Here is a 19,420-nt window from a genome sequence, read left to right as displayed (position 1 = left end):
GGTTTTATCCCAATTCTAATGCAGCGGTTTTGTTTAAAATTTCATGATTTCTCTTACACAATGATATTGGCAAAAAAATATATATAAAATGCAAATACAGTTTACAGATGGAATACATTTTAAAACAGGAAAATGTGACATTTTTACACATCCACTAAACCAATATTACGTAATATAACATTCGAGTATCCTTAACATTATCACCATTCTCAAGCGACGACAAACCAACAACGAGTAACATCATTTTTTAAAGACGAAAGTGTTCGTCCCACCTTTATTTAAAGTAATTTCAAAGCTTTATATACTAAGTGTATTTAAAAAAAAACAGCTTGCATGCCTTTAATTTCATCTTCTTTACAAACAATGATAAGCAGCAGAAAAAAGGATACAGAAAAACAAAGTCCAGTAATATTACTAATATCTCTGTACCATGCCTTCTATTATATAATAAAAAATTTCAATATCTTAAGCGTTGAAGAGAGGGGATTTACATTTAAATCAATTAGTAAGTAATTTTCTTATCTTAACTAAAAAAAAAAACTTAAATAAAATAATAAAAATAATTTTTTTTTTGAGCAGTCTGATGGGTACTTGAATTACAGTTGGGAAAAATAAATTCGCGTGGGTATATTGCTGACCATTCTATCCATTCATTTGCCCAGGCCACATAAACAGCTAAACTCTACTTCACGGTATAATAGTACATTGGAAAATTAAATATATTTTCTTGAATTCCACTGTTTATTTGATGGACAATTATTTTTTTTTTTTTTTTTTTTTTTAAATACTTTTATTTGCAATTAAAACAAGTACATCAACATCAAATTTTTTAACATAATTTTGAACACCAAATGAAAACGAAAGGTTTTGCAAATGTACATAATGAATATTTACATGATGTCATATATTTGATTATAAAAAAAAAATTGCAAAGGATGACAGTAAAAGGGGTGAAGGTCAAATGAAAGTGTCAGAAGTCTGGGTGGGGAGGGGAGAGGAAATTTTTCAGAGAGGGTCAATGGGACAGTGAAGCATTTTCTATGTAGTTGATGGACAATTATAATGGACAATTAATTTTAAAACCCCACTCTCTTCAAAAGATAGATGTGTATGAAATTATCAACTGCAATAGCTCACTAAAAAAACGATGTATGATTAAATGTATTTTTACAATTTTTAAAAATATTTTTGAAGAAAAAAATAATTAATTAATTAAAATAATTAAAGCAACAATTTTTTGCGAGCCTCTAAAAATATCACCCATCCCCACTTTCCACATAATTTAAATTAAAATGGCAGATAACTATGCAATTATTGTTCCAAGCAAATCGAGTGGAGTTGCTAACCTTTAAAAAAACTTAAAGAAAAAAATGTTCAAAAGAAATAGATTATTACAAATAATGACAAAACAAGCATGATATTTTTTTAATAAAAGAAAAAGTCCGTTCATTGTGTAGATCCAAGCATAACAGCACTTATTACAGCGTGAGTTCAGCACTTAAGGTATTTGTAATAAGGATTCATATCTTACTTTAACAATAATGTTCAGTATTTTCCTCGGCTTGTTGTAATTTTTGACAACATTTCCCCCCACCTCCCTTGAATTTAACACAAACGTTTGACGACCACAAGGAACAACAAAGAGAGACTTAAACACAGATCGCCTCCAATCATTCTTTGATGGCCATTGTTGCCGACCAGTGGGTATACGGCAGCTGATGCGATGCCGCAGTGGTTTCCCTTATTCCTGGCCATCAACATAAATCCACTCTTGCCCCAGGTCGTTCCGTAACTGCAGGGAAGAAAAATGTTAATCGTGTGTAGAGTTGTTAATTGAATTTTAATTTCTACATCTCATTCATTTTCTGTGGATCAGTTTTACAATCAATATACAAATAACTATATATTAGCCATTGGATATCTCTACTAATACATCTCATTTACTTACTGTTGATCAGTTTTACAATTAATATAGCTAAAGTTACTATATATTAGCTATTGGATACCTTTACTAATATTTAGGTAGAGACTCACACTTTTCTTTATAGTTATTTAAATAGTCGTGTTTTATTGGAATAGTAGTAGGGCAGCCTACTAATTTCTGAAAATTTTAATTAATTCATTAAAAAAATTAGCCATCCAATTAAGTCTAATTTAATTGCTTTGTAATCGGGTCTTGACCCACGTGCCGAATTACAGAGAAAATTGATTGATTTCTCTCACCAGTTTAGATCTAGACCAGGGGTCTCCAAACTTTTCAGCCCGAGGGCCGCATTGACTATCAAAGTTTAGTTCGGGGGCCAGTTTCTTCCAGGCAAAGTACCTCTGCTATCACCCACAAACGTTTTTTCCGTGGACAAAAGGATCTCCGCGGGCCGGATGAGAGGACCTCGCGGGCCGCATCCGGCCCGCGGGCCGTAGTTTGGAGACCCCTGATCTAGACCGACAGTCAGATAGATATAAAGACAGAAAGACAAAGGAAGCAAGTTAAATAAAAGCTTGTAAATATATACACATTCACATTATTTCTAATGCTGATTATGAAACTGATCATTTAATTAACGCACAGAGAGGAGAATGAAACTATTAACTCGAGAAATAATAAAAAATAAATTAAACATGGGGAAAATATACTTTAACGATAGATTCAAGATTTACTACACAGTTTAACCTGAAACAAAAACCCGATAATATAGCTATAATTAATAATGGCCACTTAAATTAACCATAACCGAAATTGTCATAAAGTTAAATAAAAATTATTTTGTGTAAAATTATTTAAAAAAAAAGGGTTTGAATTTCCAGGAACCAACCTGTTTTTCACAAGCCAGTAATCCTGGCCTTTCAATGACCCATACCCAACCACTAGCACGGCGTGGGTCAATGTGTTTGAGCTGCAGTTTGGTGTGTAGTACACACCGTCGTCGTATAGGGCAAAGGTTGAATCATCGGCGTCTATGGTAACACTGACTGGACCAATCTAACGGACATTTAAAGATGATGATATAAGTTTGTACTTAATCGCAATTAACTAATTAGACACAACTCTTAAAGAAATATATAATTGAAACAGAGCTGAGCTTCCTATTCCCTGTCAACGCCAAGCTAAGAATTGATTCTAGCAACCTTGTTAGTACTGGCGAAAGAAAAACTTGATTTTAACAATACCTATTCGATCACCCAAATACAGAGCATCACCCAAGTAATTTTTTGAAATCCCCCCCCCCCCCCTCACCATCTTTACAGCATTTAAACGACTCTTCTTCTTTAATATAACTCAAGATTTAACTTAATTAAACCATTAAGTAGCAAGTACATAAAATGCGACAAAAATTACAGTAGCAACCGCTTCCTTCAGAGCATCTTCATCCCCGGGCGGTATACAGACGGATCCCCTGACTGTGGCTGCAACTGGTTTCCTGATATACTTGCAAAAGTTTTCCTGAATGGATAGAAAACTCATACATTATTATTTGACGTCAAATTAACCAGAATTAAAACAAGTTCTAAGACGAATTCGTGGTCGCAATGCCATCTTTTATTACTACTCACCGGATGATGCATTTTCCTGCACCTTCTGTTTATTGAGTAGATGTGCTAATATATGTCAAGTCACTATCAGGTCACTTAGAGTTGTTGCTCTAGTGAAATGCAATGACGTCTTGTTTTTTTTATAAGTTTGGCGTTGGTCAAATTTTGATTTGCTTCAAAAGTATTTTACTTTAAAGACCGTAACCTAACCGTTAATTTTGATTCGTTGCAAAATTATTCTAAAGACTTGTAGCCTGACCGTTAATTTTAATTCACTTGAAAGGTATTTTACTTTAAGGACATGTGGCCTGTGTTAATGTTACTGTTAAAGTTATAAGCTTAATGCAAGTCCCTGTATAGGTCAGAGTAAGTCCAATAGCACGTCATAGCAATAAGTGTTAGAACAAATCTCAGGGTAGGTCTCAACAATAGGTCTTCGAATAATATGTCGCAACAATGTGTCTTAAACAAGTCTCAGGTCATGTCTCAACAATAGGTCTCAGAAAAAAATTATTGGATGCAAATGCCTTTTATAATACACGTTGGATAACAGATTGATTATATACATTTAGAATGTGAAATTTTAAAGACCTTTTAACATAATTAGAGAAGAAATCAAAACAAAACAAAATAATAGAAAACATTTGTTTAAATTGTAAAACTCTTACTTCAGGTGTATACGGGTAGTTTTCGGCCGAGTCGATTCCTCCATCTTCTTTAATAAAATGAAATGCTTGGATCACGTTACCGCCATCACAACCATCATTGCCTTTAACAGTATAATTAATAAATCAATTGATTAGCAATGTTTATAGCAGATCATGTAACTTGCATAAAGAAATATCTCAGCATAAACTAGCGAATACAAAATTTCTTAAGACATATATATATATATATATATATATATATATATATATATATATATATATATATATATATATATATATATATATATATATATATATATATATATATACACACACACACACACTCACATATATATATATATATATATATATATATATATATATATATATATATATATATATATATATACACACACACACACACACACACACTCACACATATATATATATATATATATATATATATATATATATATATATATATATATATATATATATATATATATATATATATATATATATATATATATATATATATATATATATATATATATATATATATATATATATATATATATATATATATATATATATATATATATATATATATATATATACATATATATATATAAATAAAAAAATATAAATAAATAAATAAATAAAAAAAAAAATATATATATATATATATATATATATATATATATATATATATATATATATATATATATATATATATATATATATATATATATATATATATATATATATATATATATATATAATTGCAAACTTACCCGATGTTGTTGAACAATCAACCAGCTGTGATTCAGACAAGCTCGTTAGTTTACCAGTGGCCTTGAAATTTTGACCTTCCAATGACCCCACGGCCGAGAAAGCCCAGCAGGATCCGCACTCGCCTTGATCTTTGACGGGTGTGACGTAACCTTTCGAGCGCCAGTCTACCACTTTTGGAAGCTTCTTATTGGAAGATTTATTGAACATGTAAGTACAGGGATAATCCACATCTTCTTCGTAGAAGTCTCTGTTCACATAGAGGTTTGCTGCAAGCTAAAGTTAGTGAGGGGTAATATATTAGGGTGACAGTTTTGAAACATGATTTGAATATGAGGAGAAAAGTATTTAATTAATTTTTATACTTATCCACAACAAGACTTTAAATACATACATAATTTATTTTCATTGTAGAATATTGTTTATACAAACACCATTAAATGCTTAATTATAATCAATAGTCATCAGTAAAATGTTTCTTACCTCATCAGCAAACTTGTTCTCGTTTACCTTGTAAGTCAACACCCCTCGAGCGTACCTCGCGTTATGTTTTTCTATAAGCTCCACGTTTGATCTCCAGATCTCTCTCTTGATACGCTCCAAATGTTCCGGGTAGTTTTTGTTGTGTTTTTCTTTGTACAGCTCCCATCTTTCTTGTGTCGTAGCTGCAGCCATAGCTAGACATGCAGCTAGACATGCAGCTAGCATGAGATATGTGATGTAAAAGTTGGCCATCTGAAATATTATAACGTTTTTTTTTCATCATAGAAATTTAAAAATATATTTCACTGATTTTGCATATTTGACACCATTAGAGGCGCCATAAAAAGAGAATACTTCCTATCGATTCGATGCTTAATTACCCTGTCCTGCATATATATATATATATATATATATATATATATATATATATATATATATATATATATATATATATATATATATATATGTATATATATGAATATTGCTATCGATTTAGTAGGTTTATAAAAAAAAAGTAAAGAATCGGAATGAACACATACTTGTACTACTATTTTGAATTTTAATTCCACAACAAAGCTACATGTAACATAAACCACCAAACTGTATACACATCACAAAAAAAAACAGCAAGCAAGGTCTGTACCTAGCTGGACCCAAATTGTCCTGGCTGCATGGCTTTCTGTCTAGCCCTGACTGCAGCCAAGCCATGCCTTCTGCCTAGCCCTGACTGCAGCCAAGCCATGCCTTCTGCCTAGCCCTGACTGCAGCCAAGCCATGCCTTCTGCCTAGCCCTGACTGCAGCCAAGCCATGCCTTCTGCCTAGCCCTGACTGCAGCCAAGCCATGCCTTCTGCCTAGCCCTGACTGCAACCAAGCCATGCCTTCTGCCTAGCCCTGACTGCAACCAAGCCATGCCTTCTGTCTAGCCCTGACTGCAGCCAAGCCATGCCTTCTGCCTAGCCCTGATTGCAGCCAAGCCATGCCTTCTGCCTAGCCCTGACTGCAGCCAAGCCATGCCTTCTGCTTAGCCCTGACTGCAGCCAAGCCATGCCTTCTGCCTAGCCCTGACTGCAGCCAAGCCATGCCTTCTGCCTAGCCCTGACTGCAGCCAAGCCATGCCTTCTGTCTAGCCCTGACTGCAGCCAAGCCATGCCTTCTGCCTAGCCCTGACTGCAGCCAAGCCATGCCTTCTGCCTAGCCCTGACTGCAGCCAAGCCATGCCTTCTGCCTAGCCCTGACTGCAGCCAAGCCATGCCTTCTGCCTAGCCCTGACTGCAGCCAAGCCATGCCTTCTGCCTAGCACTGACTGCAGCCAAGCCATGCTTTCTGCCTAGCCATGACTGCAGCCAAGCCAAGCCTTCTGCCTAGCCCTGACTGCAGCCAAGCCATGTCTTTTGCCTAGCCCTGACTGCAGCCAAGCCATGTCTTTTGCCTAGCCCTGACTGCAGCCAAGCCACGCCTTCTGCCTAGCCCTGACTGCAGCCAAGCCACGCCTTCTGCCTAGCCCTGACTGCAGCCAAGCCATGTCTTCTGCCTAGCCCTGACTGCAGCCAAGCCACGCCTTCTGCCTAGCCCTGACTGCAGCCAAGCCATGCCTTCTGCCTAGCCCTGACTGCAGCCAAGCCATGCCTTCTGTTTAGCCCCCATTTTTTTTACCTTTGTTCATTATCACAACTTCAGTTATGTAGAAGCTTGCTTAATGGACAAGAACTAATTATTGACCTAACCCATCCAAACGAGAGCGCGTTCTTTTCCTTCTCTTCCCTAGTTAGATACAGGGCACTTTTCCTGCACTAATATAACAATGACGCGCGTTCAGGTCACATAAGGAGTAGATCTACCTTTGTTTGGTTCCTCCCAGCCTACAGATAGTGACAATATATCAACATCCAATAAGCTGTGCTAGTTTATTGTAGTGGCTTTTTTTAGGAGTTGGGATGTAGGCAATAGCGTCAGAAGGCTGGGAAACGCACTGGAAGACACCATTGAGTGGAGGGATGGGTGACACTTGCAATTATATAATATACTAACAAAGCCCACAGTATAAAGATATTGCCCATAGCATACAAATATGACGCACAAAATACAAGTATAAGGTACAATATAAATATATATATAAATAAATATATATTTATATAAATAAATAGCCCACAGTTAAAATTAATATCCTACAGTTAAAAATGTAACATACAATTACACATTTTAACCTTCAGTTAAAAATAGAGCGTACAATTTAAAAAAAAAACTTAACTATATTTAAAAATATAACGTACAATTTAAAATATAGTTTGAAAATGTAACGTATAATTTAAAAATGTAACCAATAGTTCACTAATAAAGGTCTTACCTCCCTTGTGTATGGACAATGCTCGCATTAGTAAGATAAGTGTTGAATATCATCCCGGTCGCTTTATATCTTGGATCGCTTGTTTCATGGAAATCACTTGTTAAATACATCCGTTTCAAGGTGGGTCCAATTTCTGTCTAGTATCATTACATTAAGGCAGGGAGATCCTCACTATCTTTCACTCTTAACATCCAAACGACCGACCGACCGACCGACCGACCGACCGACCGACCGACCGACCGACCGACCGACCGACCGACCGACCGACCGACCGACCGACCGACCGACCGACCGACCGACCGACCGACCGACCGACCGACCGACCGACCGACCGACCGACCGACCGACCGACCGACCGACCGACCGACCGACCGACCGACCGACCGACCGACCGACCGACCGACCGACCGACCGACCGACCGACCGACCGACCGACCGACCGACCGACCGACCGACCGACCGACCGACCGACCGACCGACCGACCGACCGACCGACCGACCGACCGACCGACCGACCGACCGACCGACCGACCGACCGACCGACCGACCGACCGACCGACCGACCGACCGACCGACCGACCGACCGACCGACCGACCGACCGACCGACCGACCGACCGACCGACCGACCGACCGACCGACCGACCGACCTGACTGACTGACCGACCATTCGACAGACCGACCATTCGACCGACCGACAGACTGACCAACCGACCGACAGACTGACCAACCGACCGACAGACTGACCAACCGACCGACAGACCGACAGACCGACAGACCGACAGACCGACAGACCGACAGACCGACATATTAGCAGTCAGACTCTCAAATTGTTAGGCGAATTATACAAATGTCATACAAAAAAAAAAACAGACAGAAAACAGACGTAGAGAGATAAAAAGATACAGCCATACAATATAGTCGCCATGTCTTCCAAGCGCGCACAACACTACAATACACTAGTGGTGTCAGGCTGCATCTTAGAGGCGTGTTCTCGGTCGTAAGTACAAACGGATGGGTTTTAATTGTTTGGGAAGCACGTGCATTTAAACTAAGTCGTAGTGAATATGCTTTTTGTTTCATCCATAGATCCTTTATTTTGTTCATCCTCGGCTTTACTGGGTCTATCAAATAAAATGAAATGTAGAGGTTATTGTCCCCTGACAAAATATTTAAAATAGCCTATAACTGTAAATAGGATAGAGGGTATTATTATTAAACTCTATTATTTTTAACGATTCTTTGTTTCAGTCAGTCTTGTTTTGTAACCCGTTTGTGTTTGTTCATCTTATATGTTGCGATACGCACTGGATCATCCGTAAAGGTGTGCCCGTGTATTCGCAACAAAAAATATACTATATTAAAAAAAAAAACTTTATTGTAATTTGGATCTAATATCCTTGCTTCATATTCAAATTTATAAAATCCCTAATTTCTCGCTAATTCGTATAAATATATGTGTGTTTATAAATGAAACAATTATAATGCCATTCTTGACTACATTTTTAAAATCTAATATATAAAGCTCAATTCTGTATGTAAAATATTTGTTTGAATAATTTGTTTGTCGTGGATACTTCAATGGATTTAAGTGTTAAATTATTATCGTGCTCACGGTCTAAATTTAATCTGAGTTAAAAAATTACTATTGAAAGTGTTGGGAAATAATTTTCATTTTTCAAACTGATAGTAATAATTGTCGGCATGTTCATTAAACACAATTTTTAAAAAATATCATCTTTTACAAAAATTCTAATTGTGTCTGAAAATTATTTATATTTAGCCCTTTAGCACTTACTTCCCTTTGATAAATTAGGAAAACACAATTACTTCCCTTTATAAAACATTGCATTAGTGGAAAAGAATTTACTTTTTATTACTTGGTTTTGGTGTTGGGAACCAAAAAAATTACATTATTAGCGGGGATTGATCAAGTGCAAATGTTGTAGGTATTTTACGGATAAGCTTGGAGTATTATAATTGTTCATTAAATTGAAACAGGCGCCCCCGCCGGCGCCCCACCAAGGTTCAATTTGGCGCCCTGGGTTATCCTTTGAGCGCTATGGTGCATAATTTTGCTTTAGACAGTGCGATAGAGTATGGATAAGAGTATGGATAACAAATGTTACTATAGTGTTTAAGTGAATAGAATCCAGACAGGGTGCTATTTGGGGCCCCGGGCCTCCCGTGTTCGGTTTGGCGCCTACGTTCGTTAAAGTGAGTGCAAAAGACTATGAATAAGTTGAGGTACTATAGTCGTTTATTAAGCTGAAACAGGCGATTCTGCCCCGGGCTAGACTGTGAGCACTTTGCGTTTATGTTCGCGTTAGTGTTTTCTTTGTATTTAGGTTGGGTTTGTGTTAGTGGTTGCGTTAAGATTTGGTTCGTTTTTGTTCTTTCTTTTTTCGTTTTCGTTTGTGTTTTTTTGGGTTTGTGTTTGTGTTTGTATTTGTGTTTGTGGTTGGTTTTGCGTTTGGACTTGGTTTGTTTTCGTTTGCTTTTTCGTTTGTGTTTTTTTCTTTGGGTTTGTGTTTGTGGTTGGTTTTGCGTTTGGATTTGGTTTGTTTTCGTTTGCTTTTTCGTTTTTTTTTTCTTTATGTTCGTATTGGTGTTTGTGGTTGTGGTTGGGTTTGTTGTTAGGTTTTTGTTTTCGTTTGCTTTTTTGTTTGTTTTTTCTTTGTGTTTGTATTGGTGTTTGTGGTTGTGGTTGGGTTTGTTGTTAGGTTTTTGTTTTCGTTTATATTTGTAATTGTGTTAGCGTTATGTTTGCGTTTTGTTGTTTTGGTTTTGGTTGGTTGGCAATGCCGGGTTTATGATGATTACTAAACACACAGGTAATGGTCTTTAAAAGAAAGGTTTTTCACAGAAGCCAGAGCAGGGTCTGGCCGGGACGGCTGGTCTAATATATAAAGCTCAATTCTGTATGTAAAATATTTGATTGTAAAATTAAATTTGTTTGTCGTGGATACTTCCATGGATTTAAGTGTTAGATTATTATCGTGCTCATAGTATACATTTATGAGTTAAAAAATTACTATTGAAAGTCTTTAAAAACAATTTTCTTTCTATATACTTAGAATAATAATTTTCAATTATGAACATTACATAAAATTTTTAAAAAGTCTATCAACGTTTATAAAAAATTTTAAATTGTGTCTGAAATGTATTGACTGCACAGTTACTTCCTTTAAAAAAATCATTAAATCGGGGGAAGAAAGAATTTACTTTTTATTACTTTGTTTTGGTGTTATGAAAAAATAAATTACATACATAATTAGCGGGGATTGATTAAGTGCAATGTCGTTGGTATTTTTAATACTGCCTTTTATTTATTCTATACACTGAACATACTGTTCACTAATTATTTTCTTAAATCAATAACATTTAATAAGCCAGGTCCTACAAATCCTATATTTTTATTTCTTTCCATTTACGGATAAGCTTGGAGTATTATAATTTTGTTCACTACATTGAAACAGGCGCGTCCGCCGGCGCTCCTGCACGGTTCGATTTGGCACCCTGGGCTATCATGTGAGCGCTATGCTGCATAATTTTGTTTTAACAATGCAATAGACTATGGATAAGAAAGGTTACTATAGTCTTTAAGTGAATTAAATCCGGGCGTCCCCCGGCACCCGACAGGGTGCTATTTGGCGCTTGAGCCTTCCCGTGTACGCTATGGTATCTACGTTCGCGTAAGTGAGTTCAAAAGACTATGAATAAGTTGGGTGCTATAGTCGTTTACTAAGTTGAATCAGGCGGTTACGCCGCACGTCGTCATGGTGCGATTTGGCGCCCAGGGCTAGACTGTGGACACTGAGTTTATCTTTGCGTTTGTGTTTTCTTTGTGTTTGAGTTTGGGTTTGCGTTTGTGGTTGTGTTTGCGTTTGGATTTGGGTTTGGGTTTGTTTTCGTTTGCTTATTTTCTTTGCGTTTGTGTTTTCTTTGTGTTTGTGATTGTGTTTGTGTTTGCGTTTGTGTTATGTTTGCGTTGTTTGTTTTGGTGTGTTTTGGTTTTGTTTGGTTGTGGTTGGGTTTGTGTTTGTGTTTGCGTTTGGATTTGTTTTCTTTTGCTTTTTTGTTTGCGTTAGTGTTTGTGTTTTCTTTGTGTTTGTGGTTTGGTTTGTCTTTGCGTTTGTTTTTGTGTTTTCGTTTGTGTTTGTTTTGTGTTAGTGTTATATTTGCGTTTTTTGTGTGTGTTTTGGTTGGTTGTGGTTAGGGTGGGCAATGCCGGATAAATGCTGATTACTAAACACACAAGTTATGGTCCTTTACAGATACGTTTTTCAGAGATGCCAGTGCAGGGCCTGGCCGGGACGGCTAGTATAAAAATAAATTACATTTTTCTGAATAATATAGAATTCATCTTTTATATACTTTTAATAAATAATATATATTGTTTGGTTTAATTAAATAAATAAGACTTAGCATAACACGCTGCAAGAATCTCTGATAATTACTGAAATATATGGCAGATAACTCTGTAAAAATAATTGTATGCAAATCGTTAGAGTTGCGACCCTTTAATAGTTAAACCATTACTTAGAAAAAAACAAACAACCTCGTTCATGTAAAAACAGAATTAGACTCTTCAATAATTTGCACAACATTAACTGATATGATATATTCTTATTTTATTCGGGATTTTTAGAACGTTATTTCTAAATTTAAACTACGCTTGGCAACAGAAAATTTACTAATCATCTATGAGAAAACACTAAAACAATACGAAAAATAATGTGGTGTCTCATATTATAGCTGTGAGGTTTTCCTGCATGATCGTGAGATCTATAGCCCATCCCAAAAGCGTTATTCGTGTTTCTGAACACAGGTAGCCATCTTCACCCCAATTAGTTCTATAGTGAGTAAAAAATGAAGGATAGTAAAAAAAAATTATTTAATCACCAGATCGGAGTTTGGTTAGAATGGGCAACTTGTTTTACTTAACCAGTAGTCAATGCAATTAAAGCGCCTGCAGCCCTCAATAAAAAAAAAACAGCATGATAGAATTGCGTGGGGTTGCAAGATTCGAGTAAACTACACCGTACTTATAAAGAGAAAAAACTGTCACTTCTAAATATGTTCCCGTACTAACAGACCCGGAGTAAGTACACATGGCTTAAAATATTTTTGTGAACAAAAATGTATTTAAAATCTCTAATTGTAATGTCACCATGAGAATACAATGTTATTGTCGTTTATTTCTTAGACCATCAACTCGCCTTAGTCATCGTCTTCTGATGTACAGACGTATCCAGTCATTGTAGGCCTAGCTTCTACATCAATGTTACTGAAACTACATTGTACTTGCTTGTAAAAAGTTATATAAAATAATTTAATGATAAGGCTTGCCAAAACAAGAGATGCATACGTTGTATTCAGTAGCGTACGCAGGGGGGGGGGGGGGGGGGGAGAGCAGGGGGAGCAGCCGCTCCCCCTCTGGCCATTTTCAGCAAAGTGGCGCCTTTTTTGAAACTTTTTAAACTCAAAGTTTTAAACAGTGATATTTGTTAAAAAGATATATTTTTGGTCGGCACATCTATGTAAATCACAAGATTTCTTTTCATGCAGCAATCAAGCATTATTGTACTGGTCTAGTATTGTCTACGTTCACAACACGTATTAACAGCTGCATCAGTTTGCCATTCTAAAAATAACCATTACGATGCATTGCAATGTTTAAAAAACCTCTACGGTAGTACCACTTGGCAAGAGGGGTGTTAAGTTTAAGGCAACTGTATAATGTATTTGCTTACGAATAATTGAATTAGAAAATGTTATACATAAAACTTCACACATAATTACTTTATATATACAGTTTGAATCGTGTGATTAATTTTAAAAAATTACAATACAGAAACAAATACAACTGATGTGGTACCTCTATTTAAATTTACTTATGAGCAAACTGCGTAGTGGTGGGGAAATTTTGACTAGGTCAACAACATCATTACGAGTAAGTAGTAGTATTCTTACAGTTTGGGCGATAGTGATTACGATTACAAATTATATGAAACAGTTACAACCCCCCCCCCTGCCCCTTGGACCCCTCTGTAAAAAAAATATTGCCATAATACCACTGCTACTTATTTAAATCTATTTCTGTAATATATATTTGTGTAATATATATATTTGTGTAATATATATGTATGTTTAGAACAGTCATCTAAAAACTGACGCTATGTTCACTCTGAGTTGGTTATCTCCCCCCCCCCCCCCCCCACACACACACCTCACCACCACAATTGTGTAGAGCGGCATTAATGTCACACCTAGGTATACACTGGGTTGGATAATTGACCTAAAGTGAAGTTGAACCCCCCCCATCCCCCCCCCCCCCACACACACACACCCCGAACTGATCTGTTAAGTACTTGTAGAAAAACGCGTAATGATGTACCAAAGCACCATGCCGCCAGAAAATTAGCTTTTTAAACGTAAAACTCTGTGAATATTGTTTTTGCAATTACCATTAAAAGGTTTGTGATCAATACAGTGATCTAACCCATATCTATCACTATTAATTTCTGAAAATTTTAATTAATTCATTAAAAAAATTAGCCATCCAATTAAGTCTAATTTAATTGCTTTGTAATCGGGTCTTGACCCACGTGCCGAATTACAGAGAAAATTGATTGATTTCTCTCACCAGTTTAGATCTAGACCAGGGGTCTCCAAACTTTTCAGCCCGAGGGCCGCATTGACTATCAAAGTTTAGTTCGGGGGCCAGTTTCTTCCAGGCAAAGTACCTCTGCTATCACCCACAAACGTTTTTTCCGTGGACAAAAGGATCTCCGCGGGCCGGATGAGAGGACCTCGCGGGCCGCATCCGGCCCGCGGGCCGTAGTTTGGAGACCCCTGATCTAGACCGACAGTCAGATAGATATAAAGACAGAAAGACAAAGGAAGCAAGTTAAATAAAAGCTTGTAAATATATACACATTCACATTATTTCTAATGCTGATTATGAAACTGATCATTTAATTAACGCACAGAGAGGAGAATGAAACTATTAACTCGAGAAATAATAAAAAATAAATTAAACATGGGGAAAATATACTTTAACGATAGATTCAAGATTTACTACACAGTTTAACCTGAAACAAAAACCCGATAATATAGCTATAATTAATAATGGCCACTTAAATTAACCATAACCGAAATTGTCATAAAGTTAAATAAAAATTATTTTGTGTAAAATTATTTTAAAAAAAAGGGTTTGAATTTCCAGGAACCAACCTGTTTTTCACAAGCCAGTAATCCTGGCCTTTCAATGACCCATACCCAACCACTAGCACGGCGTGGGTCAATGTGTTTGAGCTGCAGTTTGGTGTGTAGTACACACCGTCGTCGTATAGGGCAAAGGTTGAATCATCGGCGTCTATGGTAACACTGACTGGACCAATCTAACGGACATTTAAAGATGATGATATAAGTTTGTACTTAATCGCAATTAACTAATTAGACACAACTCTTAAAGAAATATATAATTGAAACAGAGCTGAGCTTCCTATTCCCTGTCAACGCCAAGCTAAGAATTGATTCTAGCAACCTTGTTAGTACTGGCGAAAGAAAAACTTGATTTTAACAATACCTATTCGATCACCCAAATACAGAGCATCACCCAAGTAATTTTTTGAAATCCCCCCCCCCCCTCACCATCTTTACAGCATTTAAACGACTCTTCTTCTTTAATATAACTCAAGATTTAACTTAATTAAACCATTAAGTAGCAAGTACATAAAATGCGACAAAAATTACAGTAGCAACCGCTTCCTTCAGAGCATCTTCATCCCCGGGCGGTATACAGACGGATCCCCTGACTGTGGCTGCAACTGGTTTCCTGATATACTTGCAAAAGTTTTCCTGAATGGATAGAAAACTCATACATTATTATTTGACGTCAAATTAACCAGAATTAAAACAAGTTCTAAGACGAATTCGTGGTCGCAATGCCATCTTTTATTACTACTCACCGGATGATGCATTTTCCTGCACCTTCTGTTTATTGAGTAGATGTGCTAATATATGTCAAGTCACTATCAGGTCACTTAGAGTTGTTGCTCTAGTGAAATGCAATGACGTCTTGTTTTTTTTATAAGTTTGGCGTTGGTCAAATTTTGATTTGCTTCAAAAGTATTTTACTTTAAAGACCGTAACCTAACCGTTAATTTTGATTCGTTGCAAAATTATTCTAAAGACTTGTAGCCTGACCGTTAATTTTAATTCACTTGAAAGGTATTTTACTTTAAGGACATGTGGCCTGTGTTAATGTTACTGTTAAAGTTATAAGCTTAATGCAAGTCCCTGTATAGGTCAGAGTAAGTCCAATAGCACGTCATAGCAATAAGTGTTAGAACAAATCTCAGGGTAGGTCTCAACAATAGGTCTTCGAATAATATGTCGCAACAATGTGTCTTAAACAAGTCTCAGGTCATGTCTCAACAATAGGTCTCAGAAAAAAATTATTGGATGCAAATGCCTTTTATAATACACGTTGGATAACAGATTGATTATATACATTTAGAATGTGAAATTTTAAAGACCTTTTAACATAATTAGAGAAGAAATCAAAACAAAACAAAATAATAGAAAACATTTGTTTAAATTGTAAAACTCTTACTTCAGGTGTATACGGGTAGTTTTCGGCCGAGTCGATTCCTCCATCTTCTTTAATAAAATGAAATGCTTGGATCACGTTACCGCCATCACAACCATCATTGCCTTTAACAGTATAATTAATAAATCAATTGATTAGCAATGTTTATAGCAGATCATGTAACTTGCATAAAGAAATATCTCAGCATAAACTAGCGAATACAAAATTTCTTAAGACATATATATATATATATATATATATATATATATATATATATATATATATATATATATATATATATATATATATATATATATATATATATATATATATATATATATATACACACACACACACACTCACATATATATATATATATATATATATATATATCTATATATATATATATATTATATATATAATATATACACACACACACACACACACACACTCACACATATATATATATATATATATATATATATATATATATATATATATATATATATATTATATATATATATATATATATATAATATATATATTTATATATATATATATATATATATATATATATATATATATATATATATATATATATATATATATATATATATATATATATACATATATATATATAAATAAAAAAATATAAATAAATAAATAAATAAAAAAATATATATATATATATATATATATATATATATATATATATATATATATATATATATATATATATATATATATATATATATATATATATATATATATATATATATATATATATATATATATATATATAATTGCAAACTTACCCGATGTTGTTGAACAATCAACCAGCTGTGATTCAGACAAGCTCGTTAGTTTACCAGTGGCCTTGAAATTTTGACCTTCCAATGACCCCACGGCCGAGAAAGCCCAGCAGGATCCGCACTCGCCTTGATCTTTGACGGGTGTGACGTAACCTTTCGAGCGCCAGTCTACCACTTTTGGAAGCTTCTTATTGGAAGATTTATTGAACATGTAAGTACAGGGATAATCCACATCTTCTTCGTAGAAGTCTCTGTTCACATAGAGGTTTGCTGCAAGCTAAAGTTAGTGAGGGGTAATATATTAGGGTGACAGTTTTGAAACATGATTTGAATATGAGGAGAAAAGTATTTAATTAATTTTATACTTATCCACAACAAGACCTTTAAATACATACATAATTTATTTTCATTGTAGAATATTGTTTATACAAACACCATTAAATGCTTAATTATAATCAATAGTCATCAGTAAAATGTTTCTTACCTCATCAGCAAACTTGTTCTCGTTTACCTTGTAAGTCAACACCCCTCGAGCGTACCTCGCGTTATGTTTTTCTATAAGCTCCACGTTTGATCTCCAGATCTCTCTCTTGATACGCTCCCAAATGTTCCGGGTAGTTTTTGTTGTGTTTTTTCTTTGTACAGCTCCCATCTTTCTTGTGTCGTAGCTGCAGCCATAGCTAGACATGCAGCTAGACATGCAGCTAGCATGAGATATGTGATGTAAAAGTTGGCCATCTGAAATATTATAACGTTTTTTTTTCATCATAGAAATTTAAAAATATATTTCACTGATTTTGCATATTTGACACCATTAGAGGCGCCATAAAAAGAGAATACTTCCTATCGATTCGATGCTTAATTACCCTGTCCTGCATATATATATATATATATATATATATATATATATATATATATATATATATATATATATATATATATATATATATATGTATATATATGAATATTGCTATCGATTTAGTAGGTTTATAAAAAAAAAGTAAAGAATCGGAATGAACACATACTTGTACTACTATTTTGAATTTTAATTCCACAACAAAGCTACATGTAACATAAACCACCAAACTGTATACACATCACAAAAAAAAACAGCAAGCAAGGTCTGTACCTAGCTGGACCCAAATTGTCCTGGCTGCATGGCTTTCTGTCTAGCCCTGACTGCAGCCAAGCCATGCCTTCTGCCTAGCCCTGACTGCAGCCAAGCCATGCCTTCTGCCTAGCCCTGACTGCAGCCAAGCCATGCCTTCTGCCTAGCCCTGACTGCAGCCAAGCCATGCCTTCTGCCTAGCCCTGACTGCAGCCAAGCCATGCCTTCTGCCTAGCCCTGACTGCAACCAAGCCATGCCTTCTGCCTAGCCCTGACTGCAACCAAGCCATGCCTTCTGTCTAGCCCTGACTGCAGCCAAGCCATGCCTTCTGCCTAGCCCTGATTGCAGCCAAGCCATGCCTTCTGCCTAGCCCTGACTGCAGCCAAGCCATGCCTTCTGCTTAGCCCTGACTGCAGCCAAGCCATGCCTTCTGCCTAGCCCTGACTGCAGCCAAGCCATGCCTTCTGCCTAGCCCTGACTGCAGCCAAGCCATGCCTTCTGTCTAGCCCTGACTGCAGCCAAGCCATGCCTTCTGCCTAGCCCTGACTGCAGCCAAGCCATGCCTTCTGCCTAGCACTGACTGCAGCCAAGCCATGCTTTCTGCCTAGCCATGACTGCAGCCAAGCCAAGCCTTCTGCCTAGCCCTGACTGCAGCCAAGCCATGTCTTTTGCCTAGCCCTGACTGCAGCCAAGCCATGTCTTTTGCCTAGCCCTGACTGCAGCCAAGCCACGCCTTCTGCCTAGCCCTGACTGCAGCCAAGCCACGCCTTCTGCCTAGCCCTGACTGCAGCCAAGCCATGTCTTCTGCCTAGCCCTGACTGCAGCCAAGCCACGCCTTCTGCCTAGCCCTGACTGCAGCCAAGCCATGCCTTCTGCCTAGCCCTGACTGCAGCCAAGCCATGCCTTCTGTTTAGCCCCCATTTTTTTTACCTTTGTTCATTATCACAACTTCAGTTATGTAGAAGCTTGCTTAATGGACAAGAACTAATTATTGACCTAACCCATCCAAACGAGAGCGCGTTCTTTTCCTTCTCTTCCCTAGTTAGATACAGGGCACTTTTCCTGCACTAATATAACAATGACGCGCGTTCAGGTCACATAAG

The 19,420-nt window shown here is 36.3% G+C and overlaps 2 protein-coding genes across 2 annotated transcripts; both read right to left on the bottom strand.

Annotated features, from left to right (window-relative positions):
* Nucleotides 1-583: 583 nt before the first annotated feature.
* Nucleotides 584-8,809, bottom strand: LOC131927049 (procathepsin L-like). The gene is made up of 8 exons (XM_059282705.1): nucleotides 8,712-8,809; nucleotides 7,800-7,932; nucleotides 5,454-5,705; nucleotides 4,973-5,246; nucleotides 4,200-4,300; nucleotides 3,338-3,442; nucleotides 2,814-2,980; nucleotides 584-1,792 (listed from the first exon to the last, which is right to left on the bottom strand). Exons 3-8 carry the CDS (start codon nucleotides 5,703-5,705, stop codon nucleotides 1,606-1,608), a joined length of 1,086 nt encoding a protein of 361 aa, XP_059138688.1. The 5' UTR covers nucleotides 7,800-7,932; nucleotides 8,712-8,809; the 3' UTR covers nucleotides 584-1,605.
* A 6,061-nt stretch (nucleotides 8,810-14,870) lies between these two features.
* Nucleotides 14,871-17,812, bottom strand: LOC131927046 (procathepsin L; the record flags this gene model as incomplete). The annotated part of the gene is made up of 6 exons (XM_059282703.1): nucleotides 14,871-14,894; nucleotides 15,033-15,203; nucleotides 15,559-15,663; nucleotides 16,421-16,521; nucleotides 17,212-17,485; nucleotides 17,693-17,812. Coding segments are annotated over 6 exons (795 nt in total), but the record flags the coding sequence as incomplete, so codon positions are not given.
* Between the last annotated feature and the right edge of the window lie 1,608 nt (nucleotides 17,813-19,420).

Source organism: Physella acuta, unplaced genomic scaffold (assembly GCF_028476545.2).
Source record: "Physella acuta isolate Inbredline_101_S28 unplaced genomic scaffold, ASM2847654v3 ptg001368l, whole genome shotgun sequence".
In the NCBI taxonomy this organism is placed as follows: domain Eukaryota; kingdom Metazoa; phylum Mollusca; class Gastropoda; family Physidae; genus Physella; species Physella acuta.
This window is presented reverse-complemented; position numbering and strand designations above follow the sequence as displayed.

Excerpts from the sequence above, each read along its gene's own strand:
- LOC131927049 (XM_059282705.1), bottom strand. The coding sequence starts at position 5,705 with ATGGCCAACTTTTACATCACATATCTCATGCTAGCTGCATGTCTAGCT. Across the intron at positions 5,247-5,453 it reads AGAACAAGTTTGCTGATGAG|CTTGCAGCAAACCTCTATGT; the intron begins GTAAGAAACATT and ends CACTAACTTTAG. Across the intron at positions 1,793-2,813 it reads TACTGGCTTGTGAAAAACAG|TTACGGAACGACCTGGGGCA; the intron begins GTTGGTTCCTGG and ends TCTTCCCTGCAG.